This window comes from Larus michahellis, chromosome 4, assembly GCF_964199755.1.
Source record: "Larus michahellis chromosome 4, bLarMic1.1, whole genome shotgun sequence".
NCBI classification, from domain to species: Eukaryota; Metazoa; Chordata; class Aves; order Charadriiformes; family Laridae; genus Larus; species Larus michahellis.
Genome location: NC_133899.1, coordinates 42498303 through 42516200, shown reverse-complemented (window position 1 = coordinate 42516200; position 17898 = coordinate 42498303). Strand labels below are relative to the sequence as shown.

Here is a 17898-nt window from a genome sequence, read left to right as displayed (position 1 = left end):
CCTGTGGTTATCCAGAGGGTTTGTATTTGACTAATCAAATCTCTTGCAACCAGAGAAGTCAGAACCTCGAATTGTTTAATAAGGCTAAGAAATAATTGTTGGCTAATGGCCTAATATAGCATAAAATAAACTACCGGCTTACAAAATACCCTGATGTCTGTGTATGCTGAGGCAGAACAAAGTTCTCAGAGGATTTGATTTCTTTCCTTCATTTACAGAAAGAGTAATTAGGATCAGCCCTATCAAGGATGACCTCTGTCCCTGCCTGGCATTTTTTCTATATGCTAAAGATGCACTGGGTAATTGTCTCCTAATAATATCCCAGGTAACATGCTTTAAACTACTTGGTACAGAGGCTATTATTGTTGACAAAGGACACACAAAAGACATCCCTATCATGAGAAAAAAACTGTGCAGAAATACAAGTTTGGAACTGATGTTGTAGAAAGGGTTTAAAGCATCCGCGTAGGCAGACGTGACGGCCACATATCCTATCCCTGTTTTAATCAAACATTCCTTGTAAGATCTTCAAGAAAATACAGGTGAAGCAATCACCCTGGATTGTTTGATGAAAATTTTACATTTTCCTAAACGATGCAATCCCTCTCTTAAATATGCTTGCTGCTTTAGACAGTATTTCCATGAGAGAGGTGGTCTGGATTACACATTTATTTAAAACTCTTCGATAAAAAGGAATAACACAAGCTGATCATGGGGTCTGTTCTAGGTCCAACCTGGTCTCTTCAGCATTTTTAGGAGAGCTCTTCATTCTTCCCAGGAACCAAGGGTAGACCTAGATCCAACTTGTCTGTCAGCACCCAGAAGGAAGAACTGGATCTTGCAGGGCATTGTGCTCTCCCAAATGCCGTTGGTTCCGGAGTAGCCATCAAGATCTTACTGGGTTGATCTTAAATTGGACCAAGTTATCTGCTTCTAGAGGGAAACTGAGTTAATTGCTAACTCCCAGAGCACCTGGGGAGCCTATGGGAGGCTGACAGAGCAGACAAGGTCAGGCAGCATTCAGCTGAACCTGACTTAGAGTTTGCAAGCACAAAAAATGACCCCTGGCTCACCGGTACCAAACATGAGTATCCTGCTGAATATTTCTCTCCCACTAATAATGCTGGTCTTACTTTTTATCCTCAATGTGGAATCGAGTTTATTTTTGGAAGGTTATTTTACAGTTCAATGTGGTTTTAGCAATACTATTTCTAGTTACAATTTAGAGATGATATTTTCTTTCATTCTGATTAATCTGTTAAATAAATATGCAAATATATCAAGAGCTTTATATAAAAAATACATATACACAACAGACGAGCCCTCAAATAATAAAACCAAGATTGATAAAAATATGTACTATATTACACATATGAAATGGCCATCTAGTTTTGAAACTATAATTAAACTTAATTACACATGAATCACACGATGTCTAAAAAGATTCAGCATATATAAAATAATGGCATTGACTCTGTAAAGAGAACTTGAGCATCTCCCTGTTTGAAAATATAAAAGAAGTCAACCAGTGACATTTGATAAATTAGGAAGGAGTTTGTGGATTTCTCCATTAAACATCTGAATACGGAGATAAATAACCTGCCGAAGACGACTTATTTTCTTTTAAAGAAAAATTTAGCCTTCAAAACAATGAAATATCTCCTTTCTGTTGAGACCTATATTCAATTAGGATTTGAAGAGAGGAATAATTCTTCCTCTGAACGTCCATACTTAGTGAAATGAGCACATAACACCAATTTAAACACAGCCTTCAACAGACCATTTTGATTTATAATGACAAATAGAAAAGCTTGCTTAAAAACATTACAGGAATTAAACAAAAATAAACACACGGAGTAAACAGACTTCCCACTGCACGGTTCAGTATTAAAATACATGAAGGATGGAGAAGTCTGACAGCGGACCACAAGTACCGACAGCGTAAATCACCTTGACCTCAGGCTTCACCTTGTTTAAACACTTTCGGACCGCAGGCTGCGTGACTCTTCATAAATGAAACATGCTGACCTACCTAAAGGCAGAAACCATCCTATGTGTTCTTTAAAATCACACCTCATCTTGGGACCTTTTGCCCAGGTGTAAATTGCCCTTGAGATCTGCCTGCAGATACCAGGGCACTCAGCAAGTCGATGAAACACATGGGGAACTGCTGGAGGGCTGTGACCGAGAAATACAACCAATAGTCTTGTACTTTATGTTCCAGTGAAGATCAGTGCTAGCTGATGCTAGTATTTAGCCAGCTGAATACTCAACCTCCAAATTGCTTCAGATGGAGAACATAACATGTTTTAGCAGAACAGTTCTGAAGACAGGTGCTATTTCCATTGGACAGGAACGCTCTAGTAACCCTGCTATAGTATATTCCCGACCCCACAACTGACACAGACCACTGGTTGGAATGACCTTATACTGTTTTTACTTGCATTTTTTTGAGGCAGCCCAATTAGAAGTTATTATTCTCCCTCCATTCCAATATGCTTTCTTAAAAATGGCACAGACCACTGGCAGTAAATAATTTTCTTTCTGACAATTCATATCTATATAATGCACAGCATCATAGCTTAATACAAATACTTTACATAACAGACACATACGGACAAAACAAAAGCATGTAACAATGCAGCTACTTTACTGTATTACAGGGCTGGGAGAGTTTCCTTTAATTTTCTTTGATCTTTTCTGTAGAATTTAAACTCCTGGTACCAGTACGCAAGCAATGTTTCTTTTGGTAATTTTAAAAAGCAGAGGGAAAAATGTGGGTGAAATAGAATTCAGAGGAAGTGAGCGAGATCACAGAAAGGCAATTTTTAAAATATCAGCAAACCGGTGTAACATAATACTTATAGGGAAAATAAGTTTTACTAGGCTCAGCATCTCCTAAGTGAAATGGAGCAGAAGAAGATAGAGACCTATTCTTCAGGAATAAAATACTGATGTCTTCCCTAATGATCTCCAATTGTTTGATTTGTGCATGTGTGATAGAGCTGGGGTCATTCTGTTTTATTCATTATCCTAACTAACAGACTCATTAAAAACATGCACAAACTATGACCAATGAAAGGGGAAGAGCAATGAACACCTCAAAAACTCAAGGGTAACTGTCTAGATTGTTAGGATAATAAAGTATCAGCTCATGTTTTCATCTCTTTATTCCCCCTGCCAAGAAGACTTGACCACAGATGTTTTGTCCTTCCGGGTTTCCCTCATTGCAGACCAAGCCGGAAAGCATTATAAAATGTCACTTCTTGTTTATACTGGCAGACTCTTGATTGCACCTACTGCTTTTCCTGGCTGAAAGGCATTGCTGAAGGATTCTGATGTTTTAGACATTGTATAGGAGGCCTTTTTGGTTTAAACTTGATTTTTGTTCTTGACATTTGTTCCTCACTTACTCTTGTACCATGGCAAGTTTAGTACCTTAAATGCCTGTAAGGTGGAGTGACTGGATACTTCTGGAGCTCCGCACAGCAAAGACTCTCCATCTGGGGAACAATGACATAAACTTCCTCCTAACACCCAGGACACAGTAAGTGTCCTCTGTGGAGGAATGGGGAACTGAAAACATTATGCAACTCTCGGGGGCTGATTTCAGAAAGCAAATGTCAATTTTGTAACTCAGACATTATTGTAAAGTGATTAAAAATGAATAAAACTTATATTTAATTATGTTCAAAAGACATCAGTAGCACAGTGCATCTGTGAATTCCTGTCCAAGTTCCATGTGATTTTGATTTCCCCAGCTCTGATCTACTTGTCAACTTGGTACCATTACACTCCACTCTTCATGTCAAGCTCCTGATGATTTTGTGTTTCATTAACGGTCAGGAATTCATCACATGCTCCTGTTGGGTCAGTTGATGGTTCTTTATGAACCAAGTGCACCATTTCTTGTGATTTGCTGGCATCTCCATTTAATCCACTCGTCTTCCTGTCCTCCACTGCCCCTTTACCATTGTTAATCACGAGCTTTTTCTTCTGCCCACATCTAGAAAGAAATAAAAAGAAAGTAAGTACTGTAAATGGAGACTATCAGAAATATGAAAAAAATTGAAAGTCAATATTTAGGAAAAAGCACCTGGAAATGAAACTTGTCTTTGCCAGTGCAGACTTATGCAGCACTAAGTGTAAAGTTTCTCCATATTGCATATTTTATTTTTGAAAGCATCCACCACCATATGTGTAAAATTTGGCAGGAGCTCACTTATTTGTTTTGTATCTATTGTTACTACAGATAGGAATAACATGCATTACTCAAAGCTAGAAAATATTTTCTAACATTTGGATATATCCACATTTATGAACTTTGCATATACCCCACTATAAGGGCAGGGTCATTCTAAAACCAGACTTGGGACCACAACTTTGAAAATGCTAAAGTCCTTGAGATATCAGAAAATTTGGATCAAGCTCTCACCTACAAGATAACTTTTTCTTCTTTGGCATAGGCCACTAGGCATTTCGGGCCTAGAAGCCTGCCAACAGCAAGGAAATCTGGAGAACTTTTCTTGCTACTATCAACAGCACAGCTCCTTATGATATTAAGGTAGGAAATAGCTACTGTGCTTTTACACACTAGCTACTACCCTCACTGCAGTGCTGCCCAATAAACTCTATATGTAGCTCTGAATGAACACACACTCTCTCTCTTTTTAAAAGTCACCAGTCCAAAACTGATGCTTGCTGGTCAATGTGGGCTGGGTATTCCTCAGGGTAGTAAAAGAGTACTCGTTACACAGCTGTCAGATTTGCCCCAGACTGTTAAGATGGTTCTCTGGCTACACAGTGCTGAACACAGTGACAAAGGATGAGGAGAAGGCTGAGGTACTTAATGCCTTCTTTGTCTCAGTCTTCAGTAGTATAACCAGTTGTTTGTGAGCACACAGACCCAGCCTGTATTTCTGCTTGGGATTGCCCTCACCCACATGCAGGACCTTGCACTTGGCCTTGTTGAATTTCATGAGGTTTGCACAGGCCCACCACTCAAGCCCATCAAAGTCCCTTTGGATGGCATCCCTTCCCTCCAGTGTGTTGACTACTCCACACAGCCTGGTGTTGTCGTCAGACTTGCTGAGGGTGTACTCAATCCCACTGTTCGTGTCACTGACATAGACATTAAACAGCGCTGGTCTCAGTACCAACCCCTGAGGATCATCGGTCGTCACTAGTCTCCACTTGGACATTGAGCCATTGACCCGCAACTGTTTGAGTGTGGCTATCCAGCCAATTCCTTATCTACCGAGTGGTCCATCTGTCAAATCCGGGTCTCTCCAATTTACAAGGATGTCGCGCGGGACAGCGTCGAACGTCTTGCACAAGGCCAGGCAGTAGATGTCAGTTACTTATCCACCAAAGCTGTAACCCCATTGTAGAAGGCCATGATATGCCTTTAGTGATGCCATGTTGACTGTCATGAATCACATCCTTATTTTTTGTGCCTTAGCATAGTTTCCAGGAGGATCTGCTCCACGATCTTGCTAGGCACAGAGGTAAGACCAACCAGCCTATGTTTCCTGAGGTCTTCCTTTATTCCCTTTTTGAAAAATAGGGGTTACGTTTCCCTTTTTCCAATCAGTGGGAACTTATGACAAACATCGATTTAAAAAGAAAAAGGAAATAATATAGCCAAGTAATTTTCTATTCACTGAGAAGGGCCAATTGCTTGTTTGAAATGCTTGAATTCTATGCCATATTGAATCCTAACTAGAAAGGTTAAATCTATTGATTTCTGAACCAGGAAGTTAACTACCTTGAAACCAAGGCCTGCCCTTCATTAGGCTTTTTTCAGACAACCTGAAGGAGGCTGAAATGGGGATGCTGCAGTTAGCATTTGTTTAAAAAATGGTGCAGCTGACAGAAAAAACTCTGAACGTTCTTAGTTTTAAAATAAAGTAATGCTTGAAATGTTCTCAACTGACTGCTCAGCTAACACTGAAATGCTCGATCCTCCTTTCTCAGCTATCCAGTTTTCTTACAGCACTGCTGCAGTGTTAGTTTCAGGTTAGTTGCCATTCACGTGCAGTCTGCTGACTGCACAGTAACTACCTCTCTATGGATTTTCAGCATATTATCACTTAACAGAATAGATGAAGAAAAGATCTGTGACTTACTCCTATTATCATTCGGATCCTGATAAAGTGAAAGAAAAATTCCACTTATTTCAAGCATACCAGAGTATGTCCCTGCTTCAAAACGTTTTCCTCACAGTGATTAACACATATTACTAGGTTCTAATCTATGCATTTGCAGACATACGTGCACCCACATTCTCTTTCTCTCTTTGCGACTCACTCCCAGCTGCACGGAAGCTCTAAGTAAAAGATATGTTTTCCATTTGTGGTACAATTTACAGCTCTGAGATTGTTTCATTTCTTGTCAGATGCAATCTATAATTAGCCGTAGTGGCCCTGTTTGTCTGTTCCTATGGTGACGCTGGGTTGAGAGGGAGGAAACAATGGCAGTATCTACTTTTAAAGGCACAACAGAGTAACATATAAATAAATAAGCCATGCTGTTTGGGCTATGTACCTCCAGAATCACTTCACAGAAAGAAAGTTGTAGAGTTTTCTGCCTCACCATATGCTTGATAGCTTTCTTATTTCAACAGGTCTCCAATGATACTGTCAGAGAAGCACCAATACTGTGGATACAGTCACCGGGCAAGCATACCCAGTGGCATCTCACTACTGACTTCAGCAAAACTGCATCAGTTTGCTCTGCCTGACAATTTGGCATTTAGCTTGCACGGTTTTGTGTCATAGAAGCCTTCTGTATGGGCAGGGACTGCCTGGGTTGCTCCCTCACCACGGTGGCAGTGCTTTATTCTAGCACTCATGCCACACTTTAGAGGACCTTGACACTATTTCCCAGAAGCATTAACAAGCTCTTTCCTTCAGCCCACAGACTAGGAATAAATTTGCTCACTGCCTCCTCAACAAAAATCTCCACATATTAATCTCAACATATAATACAATCTATTGTATTCAAGTAGAAAATAGTTACTCCGTCACAGTGTTACTTTACCATTCAAGTAGCAAAAAGTTGTGTAAGACAATTGAGAAGTAACCTCAGAACAGCCCCCAGAGAAAAGAAAGAGTTAAGAACATTACAGCCTATTCTTTAGGCTAGTGTTTTGTTCACGTTTCCTGGCTAACTTTGCTCTCAGATCACTGCACCTTTCTATTCCTCAGCTTCTTCATCTGTGAGGTGGAGTGAATGAAGCTGTTGAGTGCTCTGATAGCAATGTTAGTATACATCCCTCTGACTGCCAGCTGTGATACTGCCTTTTCTTTGCAAGGAACAAATTAATCCTTTGACAGAGATTGTCTAATACAGCCCTTCACACTGTACACAGACACACTGTTAATGGTGGAAGATTATACTCAGCTCATCCTGTAGTTGCTACTGTCTGTGTCCATCTCACATAGTTTTCACTCCCAGCGGACAGGATTTTCCTATTAATAAGTAATAGTTAGAGAATAACTAACTCTCTGTGATCTATATACAGTTAGTTTCCGTTTACAAGTAAAGACCAAACGGTTAATACAGCTACTGACTTTGCATGGTTCCATATGAGTGTGAAGACTGAGGCGTGACCTGGGCCTTCTCATCCCAAGTCACACAGCTTGGCAGAGAAAGCTCTTTCCCGTGTTACACTACTCTGCTCTTTCACAAAGCTTTGAAGCCTTACGATGAAGAAAATAGCAAGGTAGTTTGTTTTGAAAAAGTAAAGGGGCTGCCTTACCTTCTCCGACTGTTAACAGCAATGCACACTGCAAGAATCAACGCAAGTGCCACAAGAGCAGCAACTATGATCAGCCATTCTGTGGGGAGGGTTGAGAGAGGGGAGGAGAGTGTGTTAGCGTATCTCATGTAGTTTTGCCGTTTCACACAACTGTAAGAACACAAGCTCTTTTATATTCTTTAAGCTGTCAGACTTTTTTTCCTAGCTTGCATGAACGTTTGCTTTACAAAGTGCTTCTGTGCAAATCAAATACATTTTCATCGTTCAGCTATATGTAGGCCAGCTCAGATGAAATACCCCATCACTGTTAGTACCTATAAGCATGGTACTTTGGTGGGCATAGGCGAAGAGGAGTTGTATCCCCGATTTACTCCAAGAGCAAAAGAAAAGACTTAGCAATGAGACACCTGCAATCCTAGGCACAAAAGCAGGATGACTTTCAGGTAGAATGAACTGTTCATTCTTTTAATTTAAAATCTTACTTTATTTTGGGGGCAAACTCTGAAAAAAAGCGGAACTACAAAACTAGACGGGACCCTAAGAGGTCATGTCAGTTCATTTCACTCCAGTGAAACAGGGTCAATAAGAAGATGGCTGAGGAATATTCCATTTCTTTCAACATTTTTAGGAAAGGAGATGCCACAACCTTCCCAGTGGCCTATTCTTCATGCTGTCCTACCATTATAGATAGGTATCCTCTTCTAAGAGCTATCTATCTCCTTTATTCTGTTTGAAACAAGTCTCCCTTGTTTAACAAGTTTCCTATGTTTTATTTGAAACAAATTGTTTCTTCTAATTTGTTAATTATTATTACTTCCTGGTGATAAACAGATAAGCATTCATTTTTTTTAGCACAATTTTCTCATATCTCCCTTCAGGTTTCTCTGAAAATGATAAGTTCTTCAAAAGGTGCTTCAAAGTTACCTTTCCAAAATTTTCTTTGTGCTCTTCTCCATTTTTTTTTTCTATGTGATTAACACAATGCCTTGAACTGAAAACAGAGCTTCAGCTCCGGACTTGGTAGGCCTAAGTAGAGTGGGATAATTACCTTATCTGTTCTATGAATTACTTTACTGCTAATATGTCCCAGAATACATTTGCGTTTCTTTGCAATTGTGTCATGGTGTTGGCTTCTTTCTATTCCATTTTAATCTGCAAGATTTATTCTGCAACACTCAGGTTATTATTTTCAGCAAACATTCTTGTGGATATGATATTTTGCATATACCTTTACTGAATTTTGCCTGATTTCATATCAATTTATAAAGGTTATTTGGATCTTAGTCCGGTTCTCCAAATGCATGATTTGTCTCATCATGATACTGATGGAAAATTATATGTATTACAACATGCTCCATTTTTCAGACTACTAGTGAAAATACTGAATATCATCTGACTCAGAACAAAGTCTGAACAACCGTACCAGACCTACATTTTCATCTCTTACTTCAGTTCATATTAATACAATTCTGTGCTTATATTGTTACAACATATTACTTCAAAAACCTACCTGGTACCTGGGCTGACCTTTGTTGTGAAACTATTTTTGTTGTGGTGGTCTCTCCGGGGAAAGTAGTGGATTCATAATGTCCCTTGTGTGGTCCTTGATTACCATATATACTGGAGGTAGATCCTAAAGAACAAAACTATCTGTTAGGCCAAATACACTTAGTGAATATTTAACAGTGAGGTACAAAGTCTATGACTTTTGCAATTAAAAAAACATATTCTAGAAAGTTCATGCTGAAGTCATTAAAAAGTATTTATACCGAAAACTATTACATAGACTATAATCATCATACTCATCTGAACTATGGCCAGTTTTAGCTTTGTGAATAACAAAACTCATGCTTTTCCCCTCCTGTCTCTCATGTGTTTCAGTTTTGATTATGCTATACTTTTGTGAACCAAAATGCAATTATAATTGCCTAGAATTTTGCTGGAGAACATGTAAAGACATGTGAGTGTTGTCAACTTTTTGAAGAGGCTTTTGTCATACACGTCAAACATGTGTGTTCCATGGGGAAAAGAGACTGAGAATAGAAGAGAGAGAGAGAGAGAGAGAGAGATAGAAAGAATGAACTTTACTTTTTTATTTGAACTTAAAATGACCAATAGGGAGAAATCTTGAAACTTTTAATTTTATTCCTACATAGGATAAAACTGCATTTCGAAAACTCTAATGCTTTCATAAAATACAATAGTTCTCTGAATGGTTTTAAATTTGATAGCTATGAATAGAGTGGGACTTTAAAAATTCAAAATATTTTTCCTAACAGAAAAAATGCTCTTTGTAAACTTAAGGATGGATCCCCCTGTCCTTTTCAATAAGTTGTGTAATTTGGTTCTAAGACGGTATTAAATCTTAAATCAAAATGCATAGTTCCAGACTTAAGTATTTGCTATGCTGGCCATACCACTTGAACTTTTACGCAATTACATTTCTGGCCCACACTGTTGCCATACTGGTATCCCAAGTCTAAAATTACCAGCTGACTATAGATATAGTGATTTTGTTTGGGACTACTGCTTCATTATCACTACAAAAAAGATGTTAGAGACCTCCACCTCTCTGAATTCTTCCAGACTCTAACAGAGCAAATTAAGCACTTACTTACTCTAATCAGCTGTAAAGTTCTTTTTCTTTAACACACATTGCAACTCGTTTCTAGCCAGCATTTCTGATCTCATTTCCTAATAGCAGCTGGCAAACACAAAAATGAGAAGCACATTTTTTCCTTCTGTTAAGCTTAGCCAACAAGTAGTTAATGAATCTTTCAGATGTTTTCATTATTTTTATTAACAAGAAACTTACTGACTGGTGAGTTGTTTTGTGCTATCTCACCACAAAGGATGGAGCACTCATTCAGCAGCTAAGGGTCCTCCTCTGGCCTCCAAGAAAGCCGACCACGAGGAACATACTCATTTGTCTACCCCACATACCAGCAGGTTTTTTTTAAGGTGCTTTATATCATCCTTGAGAAATGCCAGAGGTTTTCCACCACAAAGCCCCTCAGAAAGACACTCAGACATTTATTGAAATTTATGCGCTTAGAGAACTGCTACATTCACCCTTCCCCTCCCCTGAGCACTGAGAAGCAGCTGCAGGATTCAGGCATGTCCCCTGCTGTTCTGGCTCTGGGGAGGTGCTTGCAAGTGAGAGGGAGGGATCCTCAAAAGCTCATTTCGTTCTGATGACATACTAGATTTCTTTCTTTTGACAGTTATTTTTTGGGTTCCTACAGTGGACTGATTTGTTATTCCATGGACGCTTGGACAACAGGTCAGTCATTAGTGTGATGTCAGACCACAGCTTAAATATTGCTGTAGAGAAAAAGGAAGTGAAAGACAGCATTATAGTACATCAAGCCATTAATTTGTTCAGAGAAAGCCTTTAACTATACTCTGCCAACACATTCATGAATCTTTTCCATTCCTTTACAGCTATATGGGGTGACATTACAAATTAATGAACCCTTAAATAAATAAACTATTTAAGATGATGGTAGTGTCCCAGTGATTCCCTTGTACTAGGTTTTTTAACAAGCGCCAAGAGAAGATAAATGAAAAAAGGAAGAGTTTTGGGAATATGGTATTATGAGCCTTTGCCAGGGCACTGACAATGCAAAGATTTGTTGCAGACGTTCGCCTTGAAAATGATCTTCAAACCAGTTCTTACAGGTTTTATCTGCTCAAAACAGAAAGTAGCAAAATTTTTTTCATAGTGTGTAATGTCTGCACATAAAATTAAGGAGGCAGCTTGGATTAGTTAAATGAAAAGGGCAGCAAAATCAAGAAATGAGTTTGTTTTAGTAGGAAACCATTATTAAAAATAGATTTATCTTTTCAATAAAATTCTGTCAGATACATATGTTGCACTTGTATTGCTGTGCTTATGGCAAAACACTACAACTCAGGAAATTTTCATATGGTTGATTTTATGGGGTTTATATAAAATTCTGAAAAAAAAAAAGAAAAGTAGGCCAAATTCTACTTGACAATGTATGAATTACATACAGAAGTTGTGGATGTCCCATTATGAAGGTGTTCAAGGCCAGGCTGGACGGGGCTTTGAGTAATCTGGTCTAGTGGAAGGTGTCCCTGCCCATGGCAGGAGGGTTGTGACTAGATGCTTTAAGACCTTTAAGGTCCCTTCCAACCCAAATCAATCTATGATTCTATGAATTAACAGATATTAATTAATTAATTAGTAACAGAATTATCTTTAAAGTGTTTGCTGTATAATGCCATCAGAATATTGGTACATAATCTTGCTTATGTGCAAAGTATGTCCACAGAGCATTGGCCAAAATCTACCCTGGGATGGCTTAGTGGACTAACCAAGAAAGTGCATGAAAATAGTATTTGAATTAGTGTGCATGAGAAGTAGCATTTGGAAAAAACCTTACTGTTAGGATGATTATTTGTATGGAAAATGCATTTGGGTATAAGGAAAAGTCCCTTCATTTTCCGTACTATTAACATGTGACTACATACACAAAAAAAGAAAGGTTGTATATAGTGTAATAAGACTTTTACTGTTAACTGCCCTAACTCCCTCAGAAGAATAACCCTTTAAAAAAAAGTTGTTCCCAACTTCTAATGTCAGTAATAGCCCAGTAACATAGCTATAATTAATCACCCGCAAGATACCAACAGCAAATACACCTAGGAAAAATAAGGTTTCACAGAGAATTACCTTTCTTTTGATACATGCTCAACCAATGTAGTGGGAATACAGATGAGGGGAAAAGTGACTGACAGTTAAGTGTTACATAGCTATCATTTGTGCCCAGCAAAAAAAAAAGACAACGTGCTATCACGTATGTATGGGCATGAGGAGAAAGTTTACACTTGCTCACTGTAATAGTTGTGTTACCACATACAGATAACAGCATATAAGAAAAGGTTATTTGGAAAACATCATTTTCAGCCTTTTAGCAAACGTCCTCTGCTTTGCATAGGAAGAGATGCCCTTTAATGACTTCTTATAAAGAGGTTATAAACAATAATAAAACCCCAAAAGGAAATAATAATATGACAATAATTTACAATTATGGTTAGTACACATGATTTTGGACCATTGCCATTGTACAGAATAATAACTGACTGACGGAAAAATGAAAATGTTCATAATTTGTAGTTCTTACTAGTAGGAAGAGAGGTCTGCAATTGGTTAAGACGATCTTCAATGCCTGGGAAAACTCCAGGTATCCAACTGACATGGGAACTATCTGTGGTGTTTCCTTGTTCACTTTCACTTCCAGATGGAGTGGCAGGTGCCAGTGGTTCCTTGGTTGCTTTCTCTTGGTTAACATCATCCACGGACTCTGTGATTGCCATGATGACGGCATGATCAGCTTTAAAAGTGAGCGCTCACAACACCACCACCCACATTATTTCCCTTTCCTGTACCACAGCAAGCCAGAAAGTAAGTTCATTTTCTTCATTCAAAGCGCAGAAGGAAAGAAGACATGAAGGCTTCCCCTTCTTCCACACTGTCACTGGCTTCTGAGAGACCCTTAAGCACCACATACATACTCCCCGTGTTGGAGGGAGACATTGGCTACATACACAGATCCCAGTGACAGATGGAGAGGGAAGACCTTCAGAAGAAGAGACCACAGTAGCAACAACCTGACCCTGTAACTCAGGAGTGAGCGGCCATACTGCAGCCAGATCCATGGTGGTCTTGCCTAGAAATCCGCCGGTGAGGAGGAGTAAGGAATTGAAAGCAGAATTTATGGGACGTAATTCTTCTATGTTTGCCCTGCCCTCACCGCTGGGAAAGCACTTCCCCAGAGATAGGGCTGCTGCTGAGTCACAGGAACAAGCCATCTGATTAACCCACCAAAGCACCTCCACCACACCAACGATGGGGCCAAAGCATATCAAACCAGATCCCACTGATACGCAAGAAAGGAAGATGGGGTTGGGGATTCAGAATCACCAAAGCATGTATCTTGCAGAACAGTCAGGAGGCCACCAAGGAACATGCTTCAGCAAAGGATAGAAACTGCCAAGTGTACCAGCAAGGACTCCCTTATGCCTTGTCCAGAAGGTAATTTTATCAACAGCAAAAATCCTACCACAGCAACTCCACAGTGAGAATGTAGACCCCCAGGATGAGAAAGATACTGAAAGGAGTCAATTTCAGAAGAAATAAGGTCTCATTTCTCACCAGGCATGAGAAATGTGTATGATCCGTTATTCTTACTGGTACTCGTCAGAGGAGAGTCATCACCAGCTTTGTTTGTACTAGCTGTGGTCCTGGTGAGGACCTCATCCCCAGGGGCATCTCTGGAATGTGTGATGCCTTCAGTGCCCTGTCCCGGTTCATTATCTGAAGGCAGAGATGGCTGAGTCGGGTCTTCATGGTGGTCACGTCCAGAAGAGGCAACAGCTGTTACCATGATGATTTAATCAGATGATAATTCCACGTGTGTACTGCCATGCCCCTCCCATTCCTACCAGGTTCAAGTCTCCTGTTTGCTTTAAACCACTGCTACCCTTTTCTCAACACAAAAGGAGAAGAGAAGGGAGACCTTCTGTCCTCTCATACATCATCACTGCTCTCTCAATATATTGATCAGATATTTTCATTGTCTATTCTCATCCACTTTTTTACTTAATTAAAAAGATTCCTAAGGACAGTGAACACAGGGATAGGACATAGAGACAGCAGTCAGGAGAAATCCCTGACCTGTGTCTGATGGTGGCCACAGATCCTCAGCTTCAGGGAGTGTCAAATGCTGCTACAGTGGGTTTTATGTTCTGTCAGTACTGACAGTAAAGAACCCTTTCTACAGGCACTGATTCCTCTTTGTTGCTCAAGACTCTGTGAGTGGTGACAGGTTACAGAAAATGGTTATAATTCATTGTTCTGTTCATGGCAGTCATAAGACTAGCCTTCCTCCCAGAATCAGCTTCAAATTTTGGCATTACTGAAGGATTTTACCTGTTAGAATTAATTTGTGGTGTGGTGTTTACTGAACCCACCACCCACACTGTTCTTCTCTTCTTTATATGCAGGTTAGACTTTATAGTTTTTATTCTAACTGGATCATAAAGAAGAAAATTAAATAGGGTTTTCTGTTTATTTTCATTGTCAGCAGTTTCCCAGCATTGTCTGTTTAAGAAAGGATTAAAGTTACCTTTCCTCTTATTTCAGGAATAAGTCATGTGTTTCTCATATCATGTTTTCAGAACATTTTGATAGTATAAATGGTATGTGTTATACGTGACTGCATCATGATGTTGTGTCATGACAGTTTTGTAAATGCCTTTCTCTCATCATTCTACGAACCAGAGGGACAAATGTTTCAATAAAATCTATGAAAAGAACACTCTTTCCCAAGATGAATATTCACAAATTAAAAGCATTACCCTGTTGATGCATAAATATACTTAAGTATGAATTCAACTTCATGGTAAAAACAGTTTGGCAATCCCAAATAATATAACTTATGTAATGAGCAAGACGCAATTCGATAGTCATGCTTCACTAAGGAACAGAAAGCACTAAAAGTGGTATTGGTAAGTAAAAAATAAATGTTTTATACAGAGCTAAAACTGAAAACTTCTATCTTACCACCATGCAGCCAGACCACAGAGAAAACTAATGACCCTATAATTTATATCATTGTCTTAAAGAGATCAGTAAATTACTCTTCTCTACAAGTTCGTGCAATATCTTTCCAGGCCATCTGAGAGGCAGCAGTGATGAAATGTACATAATTGACATTTTTACTAGTACCTGTAGTGGAAGACTCTTTTTGATGATTATTCTCTCTGGAAGGAATAATTCTATCCGTTACAGCAGGTTGTGTGGCATAGTCCTCTCCCTTGTCCCAACCTGGATACACCAATGGGTCTTGCGCTGAGTCGTTCTGTTTGGCCCCATGGCTGGAGGCCGTAGCTGTTATGATGATGGTGAAGCAATTATGAACTCAGTATATAAAGATCCATTTCTTATATTATTCTCCTCTTCGGTTCTTGTCTCTATGACAGGCCTTGCTCACATGTCTACTACATTTAATGGCAAAGAGAAGTAAAGCGGATTTGCTTCTCATGCTGGTTTATGTTTAGAAAAGCTGGCTGCTGTCACCATTACGACTGACTCCTTCCTCAAACTGAGCATATGCTTTTCAGAATCAAGATATCTCATTGTTTTTCAAAAGTATTTCCCCGAATCATGCTGTTGACTTTGTATTTGTTGAATATCAAACCAATATGCACTGATGCAGAATTAGGAACAGCAAAGGCAGAAATAACTGTAAGAATATGATCAATCAGTAAGATTTTAATCACAGAATTTGAGTGTATTGACTATATCCATTTTTTACCCCCTCAAAATTTCACTGCTTTATTAGTCGCAGCGTCTCCGGGAAAATTGACAAGGAAGTCTGACAGAGGGGAAGGCTAGCACATGCTGCACATTTATGAATGGTGCACACAATAAATAAGACGGCACTCAAATGGAGAATATTTGATATTGCAGTTATTGAGAAAAATATGATATTGTCCATATCAACCAATCTGCAGCTTTTATTAGACAGTCACAGCAAAAGAGTACCCAACGTAGCATAACCCTCCTTAACACCCCCCAACCCAATCAAAAAACCCCAAGAAAATCGCCACTGCATGTTAAAATTTTAATTGTGACTAGGCCAAATCATATTATTATAACAGTATAGTATTTATATACATCAGTAATATATTGCACTGTATCAGCATATTTTTAAAGGATGTTGATGAAACACATGGGTTTGATATCTTAGAGGAACGTGGGCTTAGGGACTGCTGAAGCAGTGAGCTACTCAAAACTGCTGATAAGACTACATTTAGTTGAAGGAGTAGATTCATATTATACAGCATGTCATGATATGCTTGTCTTCAGTGGCCTGTATTTGACAATCTGCAAGAGCAGATGATGACTGTGTTAAATTCACTGTTGGCAGTGCTTAATACAGCACATCAGTCACTAACTAGTAAATTTCGTATGCTCCCAGGAACAGAAACTAATATCTGTCAATTTTTAGTTACTACCTTTATAGTATAATTTGATCTTTTGCATTTCAATTGCTTTGACCAATGGAAGAGAGAAGCCTCTCTTTTATTCTACGCTGTGCTTGTTTTCTTCCCTTCATCAGCAGTATCATCTTATCATAGTTGAAAACTGGGATGAGTAGATACTGTAGATAAAAAATTTTGATATAGTTGCCATATTAACAAAAAATAAAAAAAAAAAACAAACAGGTCCAATAATGACTTGCAGCAGGGGAATGAACACAGCTCCCAAATATGTGAAAAGTACAACAGACGTGATTATTTTTCCATTTAAACATTCACTGTTTCCTACAGATACAACCCTGGTAGATAGCCTGTTAAAACCTTGTGACTGCATGACACAGAACACAAAACATAGGAGACGGTTCTGAAATTAATCTACTATAGGTCTTGGCAAGCAATTCAAATAGGAGAGAAAAAAACCCCTACAGGAATAGGTCTGAAGAAGAGAATAATTAAAAAAAATAATGTAACATCAGAATTGCTCAGGTTGATTCACAGAACCTCTGTTACGGCCTCAGAATGCAAAATTGTTAATTAAAAATAATCCTAAAACTAAATCTTTAGTAAACCCTGATGATTTACTAAAGCGTGACCTGTAATATTACCTGTATGAGAAGATTCCTTTTCAATATCATTTTCACCTGCAACAGTAAATTCACGTTGTTCAGTACTCCCAGTGGTAGTTGCAGGATTATGTTCTTGACTGATCCATCCATAATGATCACTGTGCAATAGTGGATGTTGGGTTGGTCCTTGACGGTCTCCATTTTCACTTGTAACCAGTGCTGATAAGATGATGATTGAATCAATAATGATCAAAATACCCAACACCAGTCATATTCTCATCTGCATGGTCTACACGAGAAGTGTGCTTGGCTTTTGTGTTTTGACTTTTTTCTTTTAATTGTTGCATTTGAAGTGAAATGGAAGATGAAAGAAAACAGAAGTCCTTTAAAAACCCTATCACACAAAAGCATCACCAGGACTGGAAGAAGATTTAAGTGCACTAGAAATTACCCCAATGGCCAATGGCAGAGAAAAGCTATAGGAGAAGCAGTGACAGA

The 17898-nt window shown here is 38.9% G+C and overlaps 1 protein-coding gene across 3 annotated transcripts in view; it reads right to left on the bottom strand.

Annotated features, from left to right (window-relative positions):
• Positions 1-1770: 1770 nt before the first annotated feature.
• The window catches only part of CD44 (CD44 molecule (IN blood group)), a 59801-nt gene continuing 43673 nt past the window's right edge, over positions 1771-17898 (bottom strand). The window contains exons 7-13 of one of the 3 annotated variants that reach the window (XM_074584267.1): positions 17440-17619; positions 15519-15680; positions 13944-14165; positions 12913-13092; positions 9273-9395; positions 7763-7841; positions 1771-4006 (exon numbers count right to left, since the gene is read on the bottom strand). In XM_074584267.1, the coding sequence (XP_074440368.1) occupies positions 3790-4006; positions 7763-7841; positions 9273-9395; positions 12913-13092; positions 13944-14165; positions 15519-15680; positions 17440-17619 (1163 nt within the window). In that variant the 3' untranslated portion in view covers positions 1771-3789. The remainder of the gene's footprint in view (positions 4007-7762; positions 7842-9272; positions 9396-12912; positions 13093-13943; positions 14166-15518; positions 15681-17439; positions 17620-17898) is intronic. The other 2 variants (XM_074584268.1, XM_074584269.1) reach the window with 2 other exon arrangements.